This window comes from Pimephales promelas, chromosome 21 (genome assembly GCF_988280905.1).
Source record: "Pimephales promelas chromosome 21, fPimPro1.hap1.1, whole genome shotgun sequence".
Lineage (NCBI taxonomy): Eukaryota > Metazoa > Chordata > Actinopteri > Cypriniformes > Leuciscidae > Pimephales > Pimephales promelas.
The window spans coordinates 30,491,945-30,513,741 of NC_142789.1; the positions used below are offsets into that span (position 1 = coordinate 30,491,945).

Sequence of the window (21,797 nt, forward strand, 5' to 3'; positions counted from 1 at the left end):
TCGTTTTCAAGCTGTTTTTTTTACGTCTTTTTAGCGTTTAAAACACTGGCTGAACGATTACATGAGATGGTTCCTTTCTGTATCTTAAAAATTCAACATACCTTCTTCTGAAGTTCTGAGGTTATTCATGTTTATTCCGTGCTATTATTATTATTCGTCAACTGTTCACGTCACGTGTTTGAGGCAGTTACGGGAAAACCGCCAAAATGTCAAGAGCGTCAAATAATTGGGTTTAAAATTAACAAATCGCAAATGAGAGGATCTATAAATGTAAGTTTATGATCGGTTTTAATTTTAATTTACAACTTTACACCAGTAGGTTGTGCTGTTGGTACTTACTCGAGGTCACTAAACTTTCAAATCGTCCTTGTTTGGTTTCTTCACCATTAACTTTGTTGGTGCATTCAGATGGAAAAAGCCCTATTAAAACTAAATTAAACAGAATGTGTGTCACTGGGAATAACCCATGACATGATGAACGGTTTATAATTTTGCTGTATTATTGCAATAACTAACAATATGGGCAGTACAGTTTATCTCAGATGTTCATGCAATGTGTTCTCCACAATCTTCCCTCGTTGTTGTGTGGTTTGCATTGGCATCGGCCCTATCTGTGCTCGAAACATGGAGTGTTTAGGGTGGATCCCATCAGCTCTGTTGAAGTGAGACATGTTCTTCAGTGTGTTTGTGTGTTCACATGCTGCATTAATATAAAGATCATTCTGGTGTTTGGGTATTCAGCGAGGATGGAGTCGATGCATGTTTCACTGATTCTCATAGGTGGAGGAAACTTGTTCATATCTGATGGATGTTTTTATGTTGTGTCTGTTGACGTCTCTTTTCATTTATGTATGTATATTTTTCCACCAGGTATTTCTGTCTTGTGTCCAAGGACGGGTACGTGGCTTTCTTTTCCTACCAATTGGGTTATATTATGGTGTGTGTTTAATACCCCCAAAAAGTGCCAAGATCACGTGTTTAGGTTCCCAATAAATGCATGAACTGAAAAATCGAAATTTTGACAATGTTGACTGTAATATTGAATGCGATTCAAGTTGCTTTGGATGAAAGCATCTGCAAAATGCAATTGTGTTTGCTCACTGAGTTAATTGTGAACTTAATTGCATTATTGCCTGAATTATGATCCACTACAAACAAAAACAACACTGAATGTCTTCTTCTTCAGAATTATCATTTCAAACCCAATAAATGTGTCATCAAATGCAATGACATTCTGATATTTTTAAGAGTTTTAAATAAGATGCACTGCACTGTTTGTCTCATTTTCCTTTGCATTCTTAAATCACACATATTTACCCGAGAAGCAAAATTACGTATGTGATTAAGTTGTGTTTTTGGAAAACTGTCTAAAAATAATGTGACTTATTAAAACAAGAAAAATATCTGACAGTGGTCCTTTTTTCCCCCAAAATTATTATTTGTATTACCCCATTGGCGAATGTTTTATTTATTTATTTTTTTAAGCATAATTTTTTATATATTTTTCAAAAAAAGCACGTGTTATCTTCAGTCATTTTGTTTCTTCTCCTGTAAATGTATCTTGATTTAAGAAAGTTTAGATATTTTGTACTGGAAAACAAGACAGAAACTGAGGAAGAGCATATTTGTTTGATGTGTGTGTGTGTGTGTGTTCTCGACTCTTTTCCTCTGTTCCAGGAGCTCTGAATGAGCACAAGCTTGATGAACCGAATCTGATGGGTCCGTCCGTTGCATTAAACGGTTCGACTGAGGATTTCTACTGCGAGATTCCTGGGATCCAGGCTTCGTTGCCTGTCCTATACGAGCTCTATGTCGAGTCAAACCCGGGGAAGATGATCGGGGAGCACAGCTCTCTGTCTGGAGAAATAGCCACTTTTCCTCTGGTTATCAAGACACAACATGACGGTCGGCTCGTCTGCAAGGCCAGCGGATACAACAACACAGATATCCAGAGCTCGCTCAGTCAAGGCTTGGATCTCAAAGTCATTGGTATCTCATTAACCCTTTAAAACTACTGTAGTATAAATGTACAAAAGTATATTTTCAAACACTCTCCTCCAGTCCTTCTGTGTGTGGTTCTCCTCCCATCTCCGCCACCTGATCCCTAACCCCACCCCTAATCCTACCAATCTCCGCCCACTGATCCCTAATCCTACCCATCCCCACCCACTGATCCCTAACCACACCCCTAATCCAACCAATCTCCGCCCACTGATCCGTAATCCTACCCATCCCCACCCACTGATCCCTAACCCCACCCCTAATCCTACGAATCTCCGCCCACTGATCCCTAATCCTACCCATCCCCACCCACTGATCCCTAACCACACCCCTAATCTTATCAATCTCCGCCCACTGATCCCTAATCCTACCCATCCCCACCCACTGATCCCTAACCCCACCCCTAATCCTACCCATCTCCGCCACCTGATCCCTAACCCCACCCCTAATCCTACCAATCTCCGCCCACTGATCCCTAATCCTACCCATCCCCACCCACTGATCCCTAACCACACCCCTAATCTTATCAATCTCCGCCCACTGATCCCTAATCCTACCCATCCCCACCCACTGATCCCTAACCACACCCCTAATCTTATCAATCTCCGCCCACTGATCCCTAATCCTACCCATCCCCACCCACTGATCCCTAACCCCACCCCTAAACCTACCCAGCTCCGCCACCTGATCCCTAACCCCACCCCTAATCCTACCAATCTCCGCCCACTGATCCCTAATCCTACCCATCCCCACCCACTGATCCCTAACCACACCCCTAATCTTATCAATCTCCGCCCACTGATCCCTAATCCTACCCATCCCCACCCACTGATCCCTAACCACACCCCTAATCCTACCCATCCCCACCCACTGATCCCTAACCACACCCCTAATCCTACCCATCCCCACCCACTGATCCCTAACCCCACCCCTAATCCTACCCATCTCCGCCCACTGATCCCTAACCCCACCCCTAATCCTACCCATCCCCACCCACTGATCCCTAACCACACCCCTAATCTTATCAATCTCCGCCCACTGATCCCTAATCCTACCCATCCCCACCCACTGATCCCTAACCCCACCCCTAAACCTACCCAGCTCCGCCACCTGATCCCTAACCCCACCCCTAATCCTACCAATCTCCGCCCACTGATCCCTAATCCTACCCATCCCCACCCACTGATCCCTAACCACACCCCTAATCTTATCAATCTCCGCCCACTGATCCCTAATCCTACCCATCCCCACCCACTGATCCCTAACCACACCCCTAATCTTATCAATCTCCGCCCACTGATCCCTAATCCTACCCATCCCCACCCACTGATCCCTAACCCCACCCCTAAACCTACCCAGCTCCGCCACCTGATCCCTAACCCCACCCCTAATCCTACCAATCTCCGCCCACTGATCCCTAATCCTACCCATCCCCACCCACTGATCCCTAACCACACCCCTAATCTTATCAATCTCCGCCCACTGATCCCTAATCCTACCCATCCCCACCCACTGATCCCTAACCACACCCCTAATCTTATCAATCTCCGCCCACTGATCCCTAATCCTACCCATCCCCACCCACTGATCCCTAACCACACCCCTAATCCTACCCATCCCCACCCAACTGATCCCTAACCACACCCCTAATCCTACCCATCCCCACCCACTGATCCCTAACCCCACCCCTAATCCTACCCATCTCCGCCCACTGATCCCTAACCCCACCCCTAATCCTACCCATCCCCACCCACTGATCCCTAACCACACCCCTAATCTTATCAATCTCCGCCCACTGATCCCTAATCCTACCCATCCCCACCCACTGATCCCTAACCCCACCCCTAAACCTACCCAGCTCCGCCACCTGATCCCTAACCCCACCCCTAATCCTACCAATCTCCGCCCACTGATCCCTAATCCTACCCATCCCCACCCACTGATCCCTAACCACACCCCTAATCTTATCAATCTCCGCCCACTGATCCCTAATCCTACCCATCCCCACCCACTGATCCCTAACCACACCCCTAATCCTACCCATCCCCACCCACTGATCCCTAACCCCACCCCTAATCCTACCAATCTCCGCCCACTGATCCCTAACCACACCCCTAATCTTATCAATCTCCGCCCACTGATCCCTAATCCTACCCATCCCCACCCACTGATCCCTAACCCCACCCCTAATCCTACCCAGCTCCGCCCACTGATCCCTAACCACACCCCTAATCCTACCAATCTCCGCCCACTGATCCCTAACCACACCCCTAATCTTATCAATCTCCGCCCACTGATCCTTAATCCTACCCATCCCCACCCACTGATCCCTAACCCCACCCCTAATCCTACCCAGCTCCGCCCACTGATCCCTAACCACACCCCTAATCCTACCAATCTCCGCCCACTGATCCCTAACCACACCCCTAATCTTATCAATCTCCGCCCACTGATCCCTAATCCTACCCATCCCCACCCACTGATCCCTAACCCCACCCCTAATCCTACCCAGCTCCGCCCACTGATCCCTAACCACACCCCTAATCCTACCAATCTCCGCCCACTGATCCCTAACCACACCCCTAATCTTATCAATCTCCGCCCACTGATCCCTAATCCTACCCATCCCCACCCACTGATCCCTAACCCCACCCCTAATCCTACCAATCTCCGCCCCTGATCCCCTGAGTGTTTTAGTGGTTTGTTCTGCAGTCCCGGTGGAGGGCGTGAGAATCACTCCTCGTCCTGCCAGTGATGCCGTGTGGGAAGGACAAACTTTGACCCTCCGGTGCAGAGAGAGCAGAGGAACGTACGTCTCCTACGAGTGGCTTTGGAACGAAAGGCCGTACGACACGACTGGTGACACACTGATCATACACCGGCTCTCTGTGCAACACACAGGCGATTATAAGTGTGTGGCATCAAACCGATTCAATGACTCGACAACCTTCAACTCCAGTGATGTCATATCTGTGCAGGTCAAAGGTAAAATGGATATACATTAATCAGCGCACAAAAGTGTGTTTATTTGATTAAAAAAAATACAGTAAATCTGTTCTCTATGTGAATATATAGTAAATAGTGTAATTTATTCCTGTGATCTTCAACATCATTACAGTGTCACATGACCCTTCAGAAATCACTCTAATATGAGGATCTGATGATCAACACACATTTATGAGTAACACTTTACAATAAGGATCATTAATGTATTAACGAACTTTGTTAATGTTAGTTAATAATAATAATCCAGCTGTTCATTGTTTGTTCATATCAGTTCACAGTGCATTAATTTATGTTAACTAATACAACCTTTAATGTTAGTAAAGTATAAGCAAATGTTGAAATTAATATTAACTTAGATTAATAAATGCTGTAGTTCATGTTAACTAATGAACGTTATTGTAAAGTGTTCCCAATTTATGATAATTATCAGTGTTGAAAACTGATGCATCTTATTTTCCATGATTCTTTGATGAAGAACAGCTTTTATTTGAAAGGGAATCTTTTGTAACATCATAAATGTCACTTTTTGATCAGTTTAATGGCGTTAAAAACGTTTTTTCTTCTAGAGTACGTGTCGAAGCCTGAGATCTCCCTCGAGGTGGCGAAGCTTGACGTCGGTTTTAGAGCCGTCGTCACGTGCCGGTCTGTGAAAGGATCTCCGTTAATCAACTTCAGCCTGTTGAACGACACCGACGTCATCACGATGAGCACCACTGAAGGAACCAGCGCGATCTTCCATGTGCCGGTCGAGCTGACCCGGGTCACGGGTCGCGTGAGATGCAACGCCAGCAACGAGGGCAACTGGGCTCTGAGTGACCCGCTGAACCTGACCGTGGGTGTGTAGCTCCGTCACAGGAGCCGTCCCTGCAGAATTAACATTTCATCATTTATTCACGGCATCCGAGATGTTCATGTCTTTCTTTCTTCAGTGGAAAAGAAATGAAGTTTTTTGAGGAACACACTCCAGGGTTTCTCCATATAGACCATTTCACAAGATGTAAACAACACTGGTCCAGAAGCACTTCCTGTTTCAGTTTTTGTAACACTACATAAAAGCTGGGATAAAATACAACCAACAGAACATTTAAAACTGAATCAAAAAGTTAAACAAACATCTTTAAGATGTTTTCTTTACATGTGAAATAAAGAAAACAGTTACAAACTGAAACAGGAAGTGTTTCTGGACCAGTGTTGTTTACATCTTGTGAAATGATCTATAGTGTCTTCAATGGGGTCCAACGGGTCGAAGGTCAGATGTGAGTTTCAGTGCAGCTTCAAAGTCTCGACACGATCCAGCCGAAGAATAAGAGTGTTTTACAACGACATTTACAACAAAATACACATTTATATACTTTAACAGCTAATGCTGCTCTAGCTGTGATGCGACACACATTACGTGATTAGGTTGAAAGGTCAAGCGTGACGTAGGCGTAAGAACAGATCTAGTGTTTACAGAGCAGACGTGCAAAGAGTCAAACGGCATTAATAAAATAAAAGGTAAAACAACGATGTCAGATTATTTTAAGTTGGAGTAGAAAATGAGATTTTTTCGCTCTACTCTTATTTCTGAACCGGAACACGCGTGACCTTTCATCACAGCTCGAGCAGGACCAGCATTAGTGCTTATAAAGTATATAAATGTGTATTTTGTTGTAAATGTCGTTGTAAAAGACTCTTATTCCTTGGCTGGATAGTGTCGAGACTTTGAAACTCACATCTGACCTTCGACCTGTTGGACCCCATTGAAGACACTATATGGAGAAATCCTGGAGTGTGTTCCTCAAAAACCTTCATTTCTTTTCCCCTGAAGAAAGAAACACATGAACATCTCGGATGATGTGCGGGAGAGTGAATTATCAGGAAATTTTAATTCTGAAGTGAACTCTGAGTGCTTCTCAGAATTGCATGTACAGATGTGTTCCTCTCACACACAGAGTCTGTCGGCGGCGCTGTAACGGTGAGGCCCGTCACACACACCGGACGGGACTTCCGGGTGGTCGGTCTGGTTCTGCTCTGTAAGGTTGAGCGAGGGACGTTCCCACAGTACCGCTGGTTCCTGAACAGCACCAGGCTGGAGGGCCGAGGAGGTTTCTATGCGGTGGCCTGGTCCGACGACTCGGTTCTGGCTCTGTCTGTGGGTCCGGACAGCGCTGGCTTTTACCACTGCGAAGCTTCGGACCGCTTCGACAACAGAACCAGCGTCCGCAGCGCCAAGATGCTGATCAGTGAAGAGGGTATGAAGCTTCACACCCAACAACACACTCAGCTATATCAGTTTATTATCAGGCTAAATCAAAGTCCCCCTGTGGTGTAAATCCAGCTTTAATGTAGTTTATGTGTGTATGTGGTGTTTTTAATACGCTTAAACCATGTGTAAGTTCATAAGTGACAGCATTGTTGAGTATTTCCCCCTTAAAACCAAAGACAGTCTCAAAAACACGCTTTCTGACGTCACAAACCACCTTGTAACCAATCAGATCAACGTGTGATCGTCAACCACTGAGTGAGTGAGTGGAGGCGGGGCTCATCTGCATATTCATAGAACCGTGCATACTAAATGAGGTGTCGAGTTACATTTAATCTATTTGAAAGCATGAAGACATCTTTTCAAGGAAAAAACGTTTAAATATGGTATCATTTTGGTGATCAAAGAGGAGTTTTAAGGGATACAATGATCGACTACAGGGGGACTATAATAAGACAAAGCTTCTGAACTGGATGGTAAATTTGGCTGCAATTCAATCTGAACAAGACGTTTCTATAAAAAGTACAAAAATAAACCATTTTTGGATGTCCAGCTAACAAAATGATTACGTTTTGCTGATGTTCCCTATAAAGTCGTTATTTCTGAATGATCTCTGAACGTTTTAAAACATTTTAAAATGTTTTTTTTTTATGTGAACGTTCCGAAGTATAATTCTTCCAACATTACGGGAACGTTACTTCTGAATATTCTCTGAAACATAAAAAAAGAAAAAAACATTAGATGAACGTCCAACACACACACACACACAAACTTTATTACAGGCTCCAGGCCCAACAACAGTACATACACCACACAAAAAAACAAGAAAAAAAAAACAAAAAAAACAACAACTAAATGTTTCCAAAAAAAGTGTCATGACCGATGTATTAATAATATTTACTAATGTTCTTAGATCATTATTAAACACCGGGGGACACTCTAACGGGACACTAATTTGATTAACTGAATGTTTATTTGATGTATTAATAATGTTTTTAATTTTATTCCAGAATTGTTTAGGATTTTTATAATGGAGAGAAAGACATTCTTTATAGTAATTAGACTTTGCATTTCTAGTTTTTTTGTCTTGCTCGAATTTCTCAAATGCCTAGAAACTTCCCAATCAACATTACTTCTTATCTGACGAAATTTTGTCCATGCTTTGTCCCTTTGCCTAAAGACACTAATAAGTTCTGAATTAATCCAAGGAAGATGATTGCCCTTACCCTATGATAGGTTGAGTTTTCGTCGAGATATGTTGAGTTTTCGTTTTTCGCTTCAGCGGGCGCTTCTGGGGGCTGTATCTCGCTTCTCCACTCGATAAAAATTTGGCGTCGATGGTTTGACTTTTCGCCGAGATATAATATAATATTTATAATATAATATTATATATATATATATATATATAATAAACATAATAATATATATGAATAATAATAATATATATGACATATGAAGAATAAAGTGACATAATTACAATTTTGACAAATTCAAAAATATATATAAAAAAACTATATTGCATATTTATAATTTCCCTTTATGATATACTCATTTAAAATAATATTTAATTTATTTGATGAATTTTAAAAAAATTATTTAGAAAGAATAAGGTAATAAAATGAAATAACTATAACAGGGAACGTTGAGTGAAGGTTCTCTCAAAGTTATGAACAAACGTTCTTCTAGTAACTTTATTGCAACGTTTGTTCAACGTTATCTGGTCTTTAAATGTTTTTAAATGGTTTTTTTTGTACATTTTTGTAAATGTTTCTAGTGTCAGAGAAGATTTAAAAGTGTCGATAATGTTTGAACTTGAAGAATGACCCAATGGACTGTTTCCTCATAGTTCATTGTGTTCATGATTGCTGTTGTGTTGTCGTGTGCAGTCCTGAACCGCGTGTCTCCTGTGCTGGTGCTGGTGGTCCTGAGCTGCTTCGCTCTGCTGAACGTGGTTGTGATGGCTTGCTGTGTGTATGGAGTCGTTCTCCGTGAGTTTATCATGCCACTCATCATTTAACTGTTTAAATGCAAGGATCAATTGTTTGAATTAATCAAATGATGATTACTAATTATGTAATTTGTCATTTCAGGAAGAAGATATTCAGGAAAACACTTGTGAGTTTTCTTTTTTAATTTGACAGATTCATAAATCTAGCATTACATCCAACTGAGCTATTTGTGTGTGTGTGTGTGTGTGTGTGCTTCTTTATGCAATACTCATTAAACAACGCAGAAGAATGGAGATCGCTGTTAAACCTGAAGACGAAGAGGAGGAGGAGGAGGAGGATAATTATCCAGTGAGGAGGATGGATGCATTTACACTGCTTCTGTTTAAGTTCATAATTAGACTATTATCAAATTTGTATGTTTATAATCTCTAGGGCTGTGAAACCATTAATCACATCCAAAATAAAAGTTTGTGTTTACATAATATATGCATGTAAACTGTGTATAATTATTTGAAGAGCCATTTGAAATTTTCTTCTAAAATGATCATTTTTACCAAGCTTGTATATTTAAGTTTAGTAATTTCACTTAAATGGCAATTAAGATTACCTATTAATTGTTATTTAAGTGAAATTACTGAACTTAAATATACAAGCTTGATAAAAATGGTCATTTTAGAAGAAAATTTCAAATGGCATTTAGAGGCTTTTGCATCTGAACTCTTCATTTATAAATACACACAATGCATGTATGAATATTTAAGAAATATTTCCATGTAGGCTATATAAACAAACAAAAAACGTTTATCTTGGATGTGATTAATCATAGAGTTAATCACAATGCATTCTGGGTAGGTTTGCATTATCCATGAAAGGAATGTGCATATTTTGCGTTCTTATAATACTGTCTCGATAGGAATTTCACTAGATAAAAGAGTTTGTGTGTTCTTTAGTTTGAGGAGATGTTGGAGGGTTATGAGGAAGACGTCGTCCTCGCTGACAGAATGAGTGATTCTGCTGAGGTATTATTTATTAATTCATTTGTTTTCTGAATCTGAAGCAGAATCTCCACTAGAGTTCGAATGCAGTTTCTAGTTTTTTTTTCTATCTCAGTTTTTCTTGGTTCTGTGAAGGTTCATTCAATTTTATCATTCTTTAAATATTATTGGAATTTTTCTTTTGAATGAACGTTCTGAAACGAGTCACATTAAAGAACGTTCCCCTTCGACTAAGATTATGCTCATTTCTTTCTGTTTAACAGGTTGAAGACGAATCTGTGGACGAAACTCTCCTGTATGAAGACGCTGTCTCAAAATAATTTCATGGATTTTAATCCGTTAAACCTGACCTGGTTGGTTTCCCACAGACACAAGCATATCTTCACTGATTTGTCACGTGTTATTCTGACGAAGACAAAGGTTAATTCAAAGCGAGACAATAGACAAGCACTCATTGGTCGACATGACTGACCAATCAGAAGCGAAGACCAGGCCAGCCAACAATGTGTCTACTGTCAGATTCAAACGAGTCTGTGTGGGTTTGTGGAGGGAAGATCACAAATAAATAAAAATGTGTATGTTTTGATAAACCCAACAGCGTTCATTTTAATAACATTAAAACAGATGATTTGTATGTACTGCATCACTTTATTTGTGTGTGTTAGATTGTGAGTAGCATTGAACGTCATCATTGTGTTTTAATATCCTAATCAACTGTTTATTATTAAACATTAAACTAACGGAATGTTTAGTGTCAATTTTAACCGTATTGGATTTTCACTCTGTGCGGCGGCGTCGAAAAGTTCGAATCATTTTGGAGAGTCGGTTCTTTTGAACAGTTTTTTTGTTGTTAATAAACCGCTCATTGCGTTCATCTGAATCATCAAAAAGAGCCGGTTCTGAAGAACGACTCATTCGCGAATCTGACTGACACCAGTGTCTGAGGAAGCAGCTGCACCGGTGGTGGTGTGTGTCGGTGTTGTGTTTTCAGCTGTCGGGCGCGCGCACGTGTGTGCGCGTGAGTGTGTGTGTGAGTGTGTGTGTTTGTTTCACCGATGGAGTCGAACAGTGTGGCGTACGGAGCCTCTCTCGCAGGAGCGGGATTCGATCTCATCAAATTCATCAAACAGCCTCAAACTATCATACGAGTCCTCAGCTGGGTGAGTGACATGTGTCAGCTTTAACTCATTGCGATCAATAATCTGGGAATATAAATCATTGAGTCATTCGGGCGTTTGTGGCACTTTTTTACTGCTTTAATGATGTTTTGAACTTGTGCTAATTTTCATTGCACGTTTTAATAGTATAAAAGTAGGACAGTGCAGCAGTGCTATTAGTAGCGACTGGAATATCTTGTTTTTCCTGTAAGAACTGCTTTTGAAGTAGTTTCACTATTGATAAACTGCACATGTCGAAATGAATTGAATCAACATTAAATGTAAATCCCAGTTAACAAAAATGTTTCCCATTAAGTTATGAAAATGTTATTTCTGAATATTATCTAAAAACTTCCGGTTTGTTTAAAAAAAAATGTTTTAAAGACGTGTTGACAACGTAGCATCATTCTTCAGACATTATGGGAATGTTTCATTTGAATGTTCTCTGAAGGATCTAAAACGATATTAAACATTAAGACATTAACATTAAAAATAAATGTGAAGCCCTAAAAAGTGCATCCATCCATCATAAAAGTAATCCATACGACTAATGAAGGCCTTCTGAAGTGAAGCAAAATGTCCATATTTATAACTTCATGAAATATGAGCTATAATCACACTGGTTCTGTTATGATGGATGGATGCACTTTTTTGGGGCTTCTGAAATCTCATGCACCATTTACTCTTATTATAAAGCTGGGAAGCAGTTTAATACAACTCTCAATTGTGTTTGGCTGAAAGAAGAAAGTCATATACATCTAGGATGGCTTAAAGTTGATTAACTTATGGGATCATTCTCATTTTTGGGTGAATTAACCCTTACCCAACCATGATCCACTTTCCAGCGAAGGGACTTTCCACAGACACTGTGAAACAGTCAGCAAGAGCTGATTCATATCTCGTCCTGTGTGTGTGTGTGTGTGTGTGTGCATCAGGTGACCTTGTCAACCATGTCTAGATTTCTTCAGTGTAATTTGTTTACTAGCGTAGCGTCACACATTTGCACACAGCAGTGTGTTTGAGTCGGACTCTCCAGTCGCATGAGCATTCAGGTCAGTGGTGTGTGTGTGTTGTGATGGTGTGTGTCGTGTGATAGTACACCAGTACAGAATGTCCCCCGTCCCAGTGCTGATGACATGTAAACACAGCAGATGGCAGGTAACATGAGAGCATTGCTGGGATTATGAAGTTTGGTTTGTGTGCGAGTCTTTCATGAGCCTTGTGGGACACTTTTGCAGCGACTGCTTTCTCTCAATGTTTCCATCACTTATTATTACAACTACTCTCATTACAGTAGTTTTATTGTCAGTATAGTTAAATTGTGGGAATTTAATCAAATAAACTATTCAAATTCAATAAATTTATTTTTCACCCAAAAGTACATTGAAAAGTAGCAAAAGTTCACCAATCAAAACCTCCAGTTCAGTTTGTGGGTGGGGTTATAATGGGTTAAACCAAGCTTAAAAATAGTTACAGTTGTCAACATTTGAAGTGGATCAAAAAAGTTAATCTGGGTGTTGTTCAAAATTCAGGTTTTTATCCACTTCAAATGTTGACTACTGTATTTATATTTTAATAATATAATGGGTTATCATTTGGGGATTTTGGTGAGGTTTGAACAACAACATCATACAAATAAACAATTACAGTAATAATATGTGCTTTATTTACTGTTTGAATATCATTCATAGCCGTACCAAATGTGACAATTCACCTCAAACCTTGAAATTAAACAGGTTCTGTTGACGATTGTCAGACTAAATCACTTAGTATGTATTTTTAATAATATTAAAATTGTGAATTTTTTATAAACTTGATTATGTACATATCTATTATTTGGTTGCGAATGTAGTGCACCTGCAGAGAGACTCCGCCCACACACTCTTCTGATTGGCTGTGAGCTTTGATAGATTTTTTTTGCTTGTGACTGGAATCTTATCTCAACGGTCATGTGTGCTTAGGACACGGTGTCACATAAAAAAAAGACAGATTAACATTTGTATAACTTAATGGGAAACGTTATTTTTGTTGGTTTTGCTTTTATTTCTGCGTTGTGGTCTGATCTGTGATGCAGGCCTCACTTCCCTCCGCCAGGTGTTTTCCATCGTGGTGTTTGCCTCCATAACCGCTGAAGGTTACGTGAACGCCTCGACTGATGCCGACGTGAAGTGTGTCTTCAACGGGAACGACGGAGTGTGTCGTTACTGTGTGGGAATCGGCGTCATCGCATTCCTGGCGTGTATAGGCTTCCTATTGGCTGATGCTCTCCTGCCGTCGATGAGCAGCGCTGAGGAGCGCAAGTACGTCGTGCTGGCCGATCTGGGCTTCTCAGGTGAGGCGACGTAAACGTTCTCCTGTCCTCCTCTGTTCAGAGACACGCATGATTCCAGTTCACATGGAAGCGACCAATAATTCTGTATTATGAATTTAGGGCTGCAACAACTAATCGATAAAATCGATTATAATCGATTATTAAAATCGTTGTCAACGAATGTCATTATCGATTAGTTGGTCTGATTACGTCACGGGGATTGTTTACATGGAACATGCGCTTCTTACATGCGCTTCATGAGGCGCACATGCAGTCTCTCTCCCTCGCCGCTCTACCCTGTCTCGCTCGCGCAACACGGACGGTTTGGAGCACATTATCTTCTGTCTCGCATGCGCGCTCTTGATTCCGTGAGTTTGAACTAATTTGCGGGCATCAGGAAACCGCTATCAATATGCAGCATACACGAAAATCATTCACCTTTCGGTAAATTCGCCGTTTTAAAACCAAAATAGGTGACCTACGTTGATCGTGTATACTTTATGAAGCCATACTATAGTATAATGTGAGATAGAAATGTATATTTAAGTCATTAAATTCAAGTTAACCTAAGCTTTTCCCTCCACTGCGGCTGTCAGTCATTCTCTACTCGGTGTTCAAACAGCGCGTCGCGTTACAACAGTTAACATGGTGATCTCTTTCCAAGATGATTCAATGTTATTATTATAATTGATCCGTAGATAAAGGTCTATGATGGTTTTTCTATCTTGCTAGACTTTTATTGCAGTAAACTTAATCACTTTCTACTGAGTGTCTGTTAGATCACAACACTATATAGTAGAGTCGGCGCAGTATAATTGTTCTTCACGTGCACAGTAGCTGAAATTTAAAACTGTTAAAAGAAAAGGCTTAATAAACTATTGCATAGATACTGTATAATACACAGTCAGTATGTCTTTCTCTTTCCTTGGTGCTTTTAACTTTAATGCGGCGGACACTGAAGAGCTGGGCGCCGCCCTGTGACTCCGTGTTGCTTCAAGCGCATCATTCAGCGCTTGCGATGCGCATAAGCACTTTGTGCAGCTCTTTCATGATCATATCATAATACTTTTGCGCAATGAAAGCTTATTAATAGCCTTTCTTGTTCTGTCCTATCTATTATATTTTGCTTCCTCACTAAACAGCTGTGCTTTACATTTAAAACAGTTGTGCATCTGATTTTTACGATGTTTTTCATGAATGTATAACAACAATACAAAGAGCAATGTGTACGTTTTACCAGAGTTAGTGCTACACTTCTTGTCTCTTATTTGTTCCCCACTAAGGAATGTTTTTTTTCACTAAATGTTCAGATTTTATAAAATTATTGTGCACTTGTGATATTTCTAGGCTAAGTTTTGCTGAGTTATCCACTAATCTAGTTTACAATAGCATTTTTGTCATGGGTTATGGTCATATATATTTTTTTTATTTGTTGTTTTTCTTTATAATGAAGTTGTCTGTATTAAGTAGATTGTTTAACACACAAAAGAGTGTGGTTTTTAGGGTTTATTTTGTTATAATAAACAAAAAAATGGAATATAATTTTTTATCCGATTAATCGATTAATCGAAAAAATAATCGTCCGATTAATCGATTATCAAAATAATCGTTAGTTGCAGCCCTATATGAATTTAAGGCCAGATGAGTTATTTGATGAGGTCATAAAAGAAAGACACGCCTGCACACATCTATTTTATTCAAAACCTAAACAACATGTGTTCACGAGAACAGAATCTGCACTTTATTGGAAAACTGGTGCAAAAACATGAGTAATAAAACTAAGTTTCTACAATGGTGTTCATTCCCTCCATCATAAATGAGTGTGTCGAGCGTCAGTCGAAAGTCAGTAAGCGCTGTCGTGTTCTCTAGCGTTCGGGAACGATGTAGCAACATTGAGGTACTAAAAAAAAGTGACATGAGGTTTGAGGGTTATTAGATAAATATTTAATAAATAAAATTAGATAAAATAAAAGTTTTTTTATCCACATTTGTAGAATTCATGCACATTTTTTTCATGCAATCTCCCAAATTGTGCCTAAAATAGGTGGATGGAAAGAGCTAGAGAAGATCTCCAAGGTTTAGTTTGTCGTGTGTGTGTGTGTGTGTCACATGTGTGTTCAGTGTCTGTGTTCCTCTGTGGTGTGTTTACACACGACCTGTTCGTCTAGAGTCATCAGTTTCAGACGAACGTCCTGTGAAAGTGAAACACGTAGTTGTGTGGTTTCTGCATCGCCGTCTTCCTGTGCGAGTGGGTGGGATGTCAAAAGTTTATACCAGGGGTTATTAAATTTATCTAAAACAAACCATAAAAAACATTTTATTAGAACATGTTTATGATATAGCTTATACCATATTCAGCAATGATGCATTAAAGGATTAGCTAACTTTAAAAAAACCCTTTTGCTGATAATTTACTCGCCCCGTGTCATCCAAGATGTCCACGTCTTTATTTCTTCAGTCGAAAAGAAATGAAGGTTTTTGATGAAAACATTCCAGGATTTTCTTCATATAATGGACTTCAATGGGGACCAAACGGTTCAAGGTCAAAATGAGAGTTTCAGATGCAGCTTCAAAGGGCTTTAAACGACACCAGACGATGAATAAGGGTCTTATCAAGCGAAACAATCTGCCATTTAATAAAAAAAAAGTTTTATATCCTCAAATGCTCGCCTTGCTCTGTTCTGTGATGCGCGTTCGTGACTCTCCTGTTCGAACCCGTTCATCAAAATGAACAAATCTTTTTTCGAGTCATTTGGTTCATTCAACGAACAAATTGACTCGGAAAAAGATTCGTTCATTTACGCCATAGATTTATATTACATCTTGTGAAAAGGGTAATATGTCACCTATGTAATTGTGAATGACGCATCACTTCCTCTGATCAGGTGCCTGGACCTTCCTGTGGTTTGTGTGTTTCTGTCTGACGGCCGATCAGTGGACGAAGACCCTTGACACCAGCGGCATCCCCACAGACGGGGCCCACGCCGTCATCGCCTTCTCCTTCTTCTCCCTCGCGTCCTGGGTGAGTGAAACATTACACATTTTTTTTTAAATATATAAAAAATAATGTACTATATTTTATTTTATTTAGTATTTTTATGGTACTACATTATATATACGCTGGATTTATAATCCATTTATTCACGTTTTGAGCGTAGACCTGAACAACTTAAATTGAGGTAAATCATAATCAGACTGAGTTTGATCTCTTCTCAAACACACCCGGCAGATTATTGCTGAACGGAAAAAAGTTTAAAGAAAGTCAACAATAAATGTAAAATTCTGTTACTTTTTTTTTCTTATGAAAAATGCACACAAATAATTTTATATGAAATATATATTTTCTAAATCTTGTTTTATTTTAACCCTAAGCCATAAATGTCCACCAGTGTGTGCTGATCTTTCAGTGAGACGCGATACACGCGGATAGCTCAAAATGCGTATAGATAACACGCCATTTGACTTGAAAGTGGCGTGTGTGTTTATTCAAAAGTCATGATGCCATGTTGCAGAGAGACTGTGTGTGGCTGCAGTTCCAGATGCTTCCACTAGAGGACACTCGTCTCATTCATTTCCAATGCACTAATATCCGACACAAGTGGGACTGTTTATTCAGGACCATTAAACCTTTTCAAATCATGTCTATGATTTTTGTGCGCTCAAAACCTTTACCAAGTTTCCTAGCATTCTGATGAAGTAAAAAAACAAACGTACAAAAATGCCGGAAGAGCACAGAGGGTTAACCGATCATGAAATCCCACTTGCAGCCGTTGATTGACAGTCGAATCTCTCGTCCTCAGGGGGCGTTGACTTACTTCGCTCTGGTGAGGTTTCGTCAGGGCGTTGGAGACGTGAGCCGGAGATACGCCGATCCGCCCACTGACGTCACTTCCCCTTATGCTCCGCCCACTGACATCACCCCCCCTTATGCTCCGCCCACTTACCCGTCCTTCCAGAACACCGGGCCAGACGTGTACCAGCAGCCGCCGTTCATCCCGAACCCCAACCCGTCCGACCAGAACCGGTACCAGCCGCCCGTCTACTGACAAGTCCCGCCCACAGGCCAACGAAATTGGCTGGCGGCCAATAGGAGTCTGACTGTGCTTTTCCAATGTGGCCGTAATGTGTAAATAGTGTTTTGTTCTGTAGACGAGTTGAGATTTGCACTGATGAGCTGGAATAAAGTGAAGCCGATCCGTCGCTCACACTCCTCCAATCACGGCAGTGTTTTTGTGATTTGTTAATGAGTGGGAATGTGGCGGAACATAAAGATCATCAGAAACATGTGATTGACTGGAGACGCAGCGGTTGTGTGTGTGTGTGTGTGGACCCACGGACACACACTGATGCTGGTTCATCTGTCCGGACTGGTGTGTTCTGCTCCTCTGGAAACTGCTCTCTCTGCCACGGGATAAAACAATTATAAAATCCAAGATATCCTCTAGCTTTCAAAGGTTTGAGTCTCTTCTGCTCAAGGCTGCGTTTAGTTGCTTAAAATACAGTAAAAAAAAGTCAAATATGATAAAAATCATCTGTTCTCTGTGAATATCCAGTAAAGTGTAATTTATCATCATTACTCCAGTCTTCAGTGTCACATGACCCTTCACAAATCACTCAAATATGAGGGTTTGATGATCAAGAAATGTTTATAATTATCAATATTATTTTTGTAGAAGCATACATTTTATTTAAGATTATTTGATGACTTGAAAGTTCAAAAGAACAGCATTTCTGAAAAATTATCTTTTGTAACATTACATAAATATCACTTTTGATCAATTTAATGCATCCTAGATGAATAAAAGTATAAAATTCCTTTAAAAATTAAATAAATCTGAATTTTAGAAAATAAAAAGCTTTCTAATTCGTTTTTTGCCGTGGCAGAAAAAAGCTTAGATGATATACAGCAACATTAATACATCAGGATTGTCAATTTTGTTGTTATTTATTGTGTGTTCACATGTTTTCACTGTATATTTTCAGGTTTCAGGTGTTGTCTCTGAATAACCAGATTACAGTTATTTCTATTGCACTTACTAACAAACACTGGTTGCATTTCTAAATTAAAACAAACAAGTCTTTGATTGAGAAGTGTCTATTTTATTAACATGCATCTGTTGAATTAAAACTTCATGTACCAAATTCCTAGTGAGCAGAAAATGATCAATGTAAAAAGAAAAATGTTTTAATCATAATAAACATCACTTCCATGGCAGTGTTTCAGGATGTCAGCTGGTCTCGGTAGACATTTAAATAGATTAAGATCATTTATATTAAAATACGTTCAAAGGATGTGAAGATTCAAACACAGTATTTAGCTGGATCAAGAAGTTCACGTTATTATTTACAGGAAATCAACAGCAGACGACACACACACACACACACACCAAGTGCTCAGGTCGTAACAGTCGTGTTCAGAGGTGAAGGGAAGCGAAGAGCTTGCGTGTCGCGCCGTGATCCAGAGGTTTCCCTGACGTCACGTGATGTGGCGGCGTCTCGTCTCGCATCGGGTCTCGGTTCTCTTTACTCGTCATCAGATCTCCGTAACACACCCGACACACAGCGTGATATTTATCAGACCCGCCGATCACCTCCACCTGATGACCAATGGCTAACGGTCACAATATATCACAACACACGCGTGCAGCAATACGTCTTGTGGATAGTTCACCCAAAATGAAACATCTCTGTGAGAAATTCAAGTTTCCAGAAACATGTTGAATATCGTGTATAATAATGCAATGGGGGAATATTGGTGGGTCCTGATAATGCCAGATGTCTGATGTTACCATTATAATGTGGCCTACATTATTTTACAAATATCTAGTCAGTGAAATACGGAGGCGTATTGCGTTCACTTGAAGAAAAAAAAATCTACTCTGTTTTTCTTAATTAACGAGTTAATTTTTCATGAGAAAAAAAATTTGCTCAGTTTTTCTGAATTAATGAGTTAATTTTTCATGAGAAAAAAAGTTTTTGCTCTGTTTTTCTGAATTAATGAGTTAATTTTTCATGGAATTTTTTTTTTTGCTCTAAAAACAGAGCAAAAACTTTTTTTTCTCACGAAAAATTAACTCATTAATTCAGAAAAACAGCAAAAAAAAATTCTCATGAAAAATTAACTCATTAATTCAGAAAAAGAGCAAAAAAAAATTTTCTCATGAAAAATTAACTCGTTAATTCAGAAAAACAGAACAAATTTTTTTCTCATGAAAAATTAACTCGTTAATTCAGAAAAACAGAGTAGATTTTTTTTCTTCAAGTGAACGCAATACGCCTCCGTAGTGAAATGAATATATTCGACTAAAAAATATATTACTAAAATAATTCTGTTTTCAGCTTCAGTATCATGAATGTGTGTATTCTGGTGTCTCTATTGGGTTTCCAGCAGCAAGTCCAAGTCTATTCATTTACACACACAATGTAAAACCAAATTCAGCATTAAAAAAAAAAGAATATATATATATAAAAAAAAAAAACCTTAAACAGTGCGTCTTGGAGTATCGCTATAATAACATATCATGATATATGTAATATGTAAAATTAAGTGAGTGAACAGAGCACTTTACAGTGCAGGGTGAGGATGACACAAATCGCTTCTGCTGTGAAGGTGTGTGTGTGTGTGTGTGTGTGTGTGTGTGTACCTCTTTCTCAGAGCCCAGTCTCTTGGTGTAAGCGGCCTCTTTAAAGCACTGCATGCACACGGCGTTCAGCTTCACCACACTCTCCGCCAGAGGAACCAGATTCAGGATGTTCCCAAAGGGCTGTGCACACAAGGGTCAAAGGTCAGCAACATCGCTCAGAGAATAAAACGTATGTAAAATGATCAAATGTATATATTAATAAATATAACAAACTACACCAGTGCTATGTGCAAAAAAGTTAAGGTAAAGCTCTGAAGTATACATCTACACACACACACACACACCTTTCTCTGGAAGGTTCCATCAAGCGCTGCCACTATGACGGTTTTCCCCATGTTGGCCATTTCTTCACAGAACTCAACGGTGTCTGGAAACTGCAAAAGCCAAAGATCTGAATTATTGAAGAACTCATAAACCATAACACGAGACTGAGAACGTCATGATGATGGACACGTACAAACTGTCCCTCGTCGATGCCGATCACACACGCCTGGAGAGCCCGAGACCGAACATCACGCAGAAGACTAGCAGGAACCGCCTCCATCATACTCCTGCACACACACACACCAGTTTCACACACCCTGGCCTAAACACAGGAACACACACACGTCCAGTGCTTCGATCTTACTTGTCATGAGTGGCCATCCCCGTCTGAGAATAGCGAGTGTCTTTGGCGTATTTGATGAGCAAACAGGAATACTGGGCGACCTGGAACCTCCTCACACGCCTCATCAGCTCCGTGCTGGACACACACACACACACACACACATTAATACTTCAAGAGTCACTGGTTTGATGTAAACTGCATTTATACATCATCAGAAAGCGACTCTAGAGTCTGACAGACCGTGATGTGAGGAGTGGATCACAGCGCTTGTGTTTATTCAGCGGATTCTCACACAGTTAAACCCAACAATGACACTTTCCTCAGAACAATGACGTGCTTTTATTATCGACACAGCTTGTGACGTCTAGGATAGTAGAAAACTAGGATAGTATTTACATATAAGTATTTACACTGGGAGTCTCGCGCCTGAATCTGCATTTGGCGCCATTCCGCTGAACCAAAACATAGTTTACCAGAGTAAGTTTTAACAGTCATAATTCATATTTTACGAATGTAATGGGGATTTAATCGCTCACCTTTTTCCTGAGAACATCGGTCCGAAAATAATCTGAAAACATGACAAAGAGATATTGATGATGTCATTAATATTTACATTTAAGCTTCAAATCCACAACAAAAACGTTACAAAAGTCACGCACCTGGATCTGTCCTGTTGTCTTCCGCGGGGAATTGGGTAAAATCTTCGCCACATTCAAACAATCCATGTCTTTGTGAGTGAGTGTTTCTTCTGTTTTATGGTTATCTCGACATACAGTGTGACTTACAGCAGGATTTGAACGTCCCGCCACCGCCAGTTAGTAGTTTTATAGTTCCTGTAGCGTCACGTTCTTAAGGACCAATCATGATCGAGGGCGCGCGCAT

General features: G+C 40.2%; 3 protein-coding genes across 7 annotated transcripts; 2 read left to right on the forward strand and 1 right to left on the reverse strand.

The window, feature by feature from the left end:
• The first annotated feature begins 306 nt into the window (after positions 1-306).
• LOC120491966 (Fc receptor-like protein 5) lies at positions 307-10,830 on the forward strand. 5 transcript variants are annotated; one of them, XM_089125228.1, is made up of 11 exons: positions 312-780; positions 871-897; positions 1,678-1,989; positions 4,714-4,986; positions 5,574-5,843; positions 6,942-7,241; positions 9,139-9,240; positions 9,343-9,366; positions 9,467-9,549; positions 10,152-10,220; positions 10,460-10,830. In XM_089125228.1, the coding sequence occupies exons 1-11, from the start codon at positions 543-545 to the stop codon at positions 10,514-10,516; spliced, it is 1,755 nt and encodes a 584-aa protein (XP_088981354.1). In that variant the 5' UTR covers positions 312-542; the 3' UTR covers positions 10,517-10,830. The 5 variants fall into 5 exon arrangements, with proteins under 5 accessions (XP_088981358.1, XP_088981354.1, XP_088981355.1 ...); XM_089125229.1 differs by having other exon boundaries at positions 313-780; positions 9,343-9,367; positions 9,486-9,549; XM_089125232.1 differs by lacking the exon at positions 6,942-7,241 and having other exon boundaries at positions 307-780.
• On the forward strand, positions 10,677-18,755 carry syngr2b (synaptogyrin 2b). Its single transcript, XM_089125242.1, has 4 exons — positions 10,677-11,356; positions 13,448-13,685; positions 16,550-16,686; positions 17,465-18,755. The coding sequence occupies exons 1-4, from the start codon at positions 11,252-11,254 to the stop codon at positions 17,708-17,710; spliced, it is 726 nt and encodes a 241-aa protein (XP_088981368.1). The 5' UTR covers positions 10,677-11,251; the 3' UTR covers positions 17,711-18,755.
• Positions 18,756-18,829: 74 nt separating this feature from the next.
• On the reverse strand, positions 18,830-21,737 carry tk1 (thymidine kinase 1, soluble). Its single transcript, XM_089125243.1, has 7 exons — positions 21,575-21,737; positions 21,452-21,483; positions 20,937-21,050; positions 20,766-20,859; positions 20,593-20,682; positions 20,309-20,428; positions 18,830-19,261 (listed from the first exon to the last, which is right to left on the reverse strand). Exons 1-7 carry the CDS (start codon positions 21,638-21,640, stop codon positions 19,079-19,081), a joined length of 699 nt encoding a protein of 232 aa, XP_088981369.1. The 5' UTR covers positions 21,641-21,737; the 3' UTR covers positions 18,830-19,078.
• Between the last annotated feature and the right edge of the window lie 60 nt (positions 21,738-21,797).

What these genes read in the sequence shown, in the direction of transcription:
- tk1 (XM_089125243.1), bottom strand. Translation starts at nt 21,640, where the DNA reads ATGGATTGTTTGAATGTGGCGAAGATTTTACCCAATTCCCCGCGGAAG. An exon ending in CCGATGTTCTCAGGAAAAAG is followed by an intron (nt 21,051 to 21,451) that starts GTGAGCGATTAA and finishes GTGTGTGTCCAG; the next exon opens with CACGGAGCTGATGAGGCGTG. An exon ending in GACTGGGCTCTGAGAAAGAG is followed by an intron (nt 19,262 to 20,308) that starts GTACACACACAC and finishes ATTGGTCATCAG; the next exon opens with GTGGAGGTGATCGGCGGGTC.
- LOC120491966 (XM_089125228.1), top strand. Translation starts at nt 543, where the DNA reads ATGTTCATGCAATGTGTTCTCCACAATCTTCCCTCGTTGTTGTGTGGT. An exon ending in TGTTTCACTGATTCTCATAG is followed by an intron (nt 781 to 870) that starts GTGGAGGAAACT and finishes TTTTTCCACCAG; the next exon opens with GTATTTCTGTCTTGTGTCCA. An exon ending in GATGCTGATCAGTGAAGAGG is followed by an intron (nt 7,242 to 9,138) that starts GTATGAAGCTTC and finishes TGTCGTGTGCAG; the next exon opens with TCCTGAACCGCGTGTCTCCT.
- syngr2b (XM_089125242.1), top strand. Translation starts at nt 11,252, where the DNA reads ATGGAGTCGAACAGTGTGGCGTACGGAGCCTCTCTCGCAGGAGCGGGA. An exon ending in GGCCGATCTGGGCTTCTCAG is followed by an intron (nt 13,686 to 16,549) that starts GTGAGGCGACGT and finishes TCCTCTGATCAG; the next exon opens with GTGCCTGGACCTTCCTGTGG. An exon ending in TCTTCTCCCTCGCGTCCTGG is followed by an intron (nt 16,687 to 17,464) that starts GTGAGTGAAACA and finishes TCTCGTCCTCAG; the next exon opens with GGGGCGTTGACTTACTTCGC.